Genomic DNA, 2,160 nt, shown 5'->3' on the forward strand with positions numbered 1-2,160 from the left:
GTGGTCCCGCGGGCGAAGTTGACGAAGGAGATCTCGTCGAAGCGGATGTGCACGGGCGGCTTGTGCACGTAGATGAAGCCACGCTCCAGCGGGTAGAGAAGCCCCGAGCTGGCCTTGTAGGAGCAGGTGATGCACTGGGCGCCGGAGTGTCTGCGAGAGCAAACGCGGCCGTCTTACAGCCGGCAGGGAGCGAACACCCTCCCCGCGCCCATCCCCACGGCGAGGCAGAGGGCCCCGGCAGCCCGGACGAGCCCGGCAGCTGCTCCCCCGGCAGGAGGCACGGATCTCAGAGCCCCTGCTCCCCGACCGCAGGAGCAAGAGAGGGGTCCTGCGGCCGGTCGGGGAGGGATCTCAAACAGCTGGGCCTCAGGCTACCAAACCAGCAGCTTCTCCTGTCCTAGGGAGGACGAGGCGCGCCCCGCGCCCCTCCCGATCTCCGCGCCCTTTCCTGCAGCAGGAAGACCCCACGTTCCGCCACCCGCACCCCCCTCGGCCGGCGGCAGCACGCCTCACCCCTGGAAGTTGCCAGGCACGGTGATCTTGCGATTCACCAGCGCCTTCATGACCCGGCTGACCATCTCGTAGAGGGAGCCCGACATGTTCTTGGTGAGCCGCCCCTCGAAGCGTTTCTCCACCTCCTCCCTGCGCAGCCAAGAGAGAGGGCAGCGGTGAGAATGGGAACCCCAGGAGGGTCGTTACCTCCCTCCCAGCTCCCCGCAGCCCCCAGATCCAGGGAGGGGGTCCAAGGAAGCGGCCTGGCAGGAGCGGAACTCACTCGTTCATGTTGAGGGTCAGGGAGATGTCCTCGTCCTTGGAGAAGAGCAGGATAAGGAAGTGGTAGCGGGTCTGGCCTTGCTTTATCGGGGGGTCCAGGCTGATCTGGAGAGAGAAGAGGAGGCGAGGACCTGAAACCCCCCCGAACCCATCGCTTGTCACCCTTCCCGGCGGGAGGGAAGACCCCTCACGTCCCCTCCTCACCACGAAGAACATCTGCCGCTGGTCCTTGTGCGGGAGCAGGAAGAGGCGCAGCACAGTCGTGTAGGGGATCTTGTAGTCGAAGGTCTTGCCGTGGAGGTGCAGGAAGGTGGGGTAGATACGGATGTCGTATCGCCCGCGAGGCGTCAGACACTGCAGTTCCCGGAAGATGCAGATGGCATCTCCGGTGGCCTGGATCACGTCCGCCTTGGAGAGGACGTTCTGAGCGAAGGCCTGCAAGGGAAGGGGGTTACGGCCGGGCGAGGGTACCCAGCTACCCCCTCTGCCTGACCCGCTGGCCCCCCGGCCCCCCGCTCACCTCCACGGGGTCCACGCCGTCCTCCTGGGTCGGGGGCACGTAGAAGCGAACCTCCATGAGCGAGACCTCGGCGTCGTCGTTCTGGTGGAACTCCAGCGTCACCTCGTTCTTGCCCGTCGTGCACTGGGAGACGTTGCTGAGGGGGATCTCGAACACCGGCTGCTCCCCGATGTCGAAGGAGAGCAGCTGCCCTACAGGGGCGGGAGGGGAGACGCAGCCCATCACAGCGGGACCAGAACTACCGCGCTACGGGGCAGGGACGAGAACCTAAGATCCACCCTGCGGGGCAGACCCACGGTGTCCTCCTAGATCCCACCTCCTGCAGCAGCCTCGGTCTTCTCCCAAAATCCAGCAATGCCTCCCCTCTCCCCCCCCCCCCCCCCCCCCCCGCATTCCCGTGCTCCCTCCCGAGTCTCCAGGCTTTCTCCTTCTGGCTATGGCCCCGAAGATCGACGCTGCTCGGAGCGAACCGTCTGTCCCCACGTTCCCCTGGCCTCAGACCAGGGAGGAGCGTCCACCGGCTCCCCTGGCTCCTTCAGGAACCGGCAGGCTCCGACAGATGCTCGCGGCTCCCACGCCGACCCGTCTCTTACGCTGAGCATTCCCCGCCTGCAAAACCTTCCCCCCCCGGGACTTGGGGCCCGCAGGTGTCTCCCGCTTTCATGGGGTACCTACCCTCCCCGCCGTCCCCGAGGACACCACCAGAAATCGGGCTGCTGCCCGGGGGAGCGGCCGGGTGCTGCAGGAACAGCCGTGCTGCCGGGAAACCGTCCCGGCTGCCAGAGCGGCCCCACCGCCCTCGGGCCGCAGCCGGCACGGAGGTGCCCTCTCCCCGGTAACGGCGTCACCGCGACTCACCTCCGAAC

The 2,160-nt window shown here is 67.0% G+C and overlaps 1 protein-coding gene across 1 annotated transcript in view; it reads right to left on the reverse strand.

The window, feature by feature from the left end:
• The window catches only part of SSRP1 (structure specific recognition protein 1), an 18,263-nt gene that overhangs the window by 4,834 nt on the left and 11,269 nt on the right, over positions 1-2,160 (reverse strand). Inside the window, exons 5-10 of the mRNA XM_019474355.1 lie at positions 1,970-2,033; positions 1,295-1,485; positions 979-1,209; positions 776-879; positions 514-642; positions 6-150 (exon numbers count right to left, since the gene is read on the reverse strand). Of these exons, the coding sequence (XP_019329900.1) occupies positions 6-150; positions 514-642; positions 776-879; positions 979-1,209; positions 1,295-1,485; positions 1,970-2,033 (864 nt within the window). The remainder of the gene's footprint in view (positions 1-5; positions 151-513; positions 643-775; positions 880-978; positions 1,210-1,294; positions 1,486-1,969; positions 2,034-2,160) is intronic.

This window comes from Aptenodytes forsteri, unplaced genomic scaffold (genome assembly GCF_000699145.1).
Source record: "Aptenodytes forsteri isolate BGI_AS27 unplaced genomic scaffold, ASM69914v1 Scaffold329, whole genome shotgun sequence".
Taxonomy (NCBI): Eukaryota; Metazoa; Chordata; class Aves; order Sphenisciformes; family Spheniscidae; genus Aptenodytes; species Aptenodytes forsteri.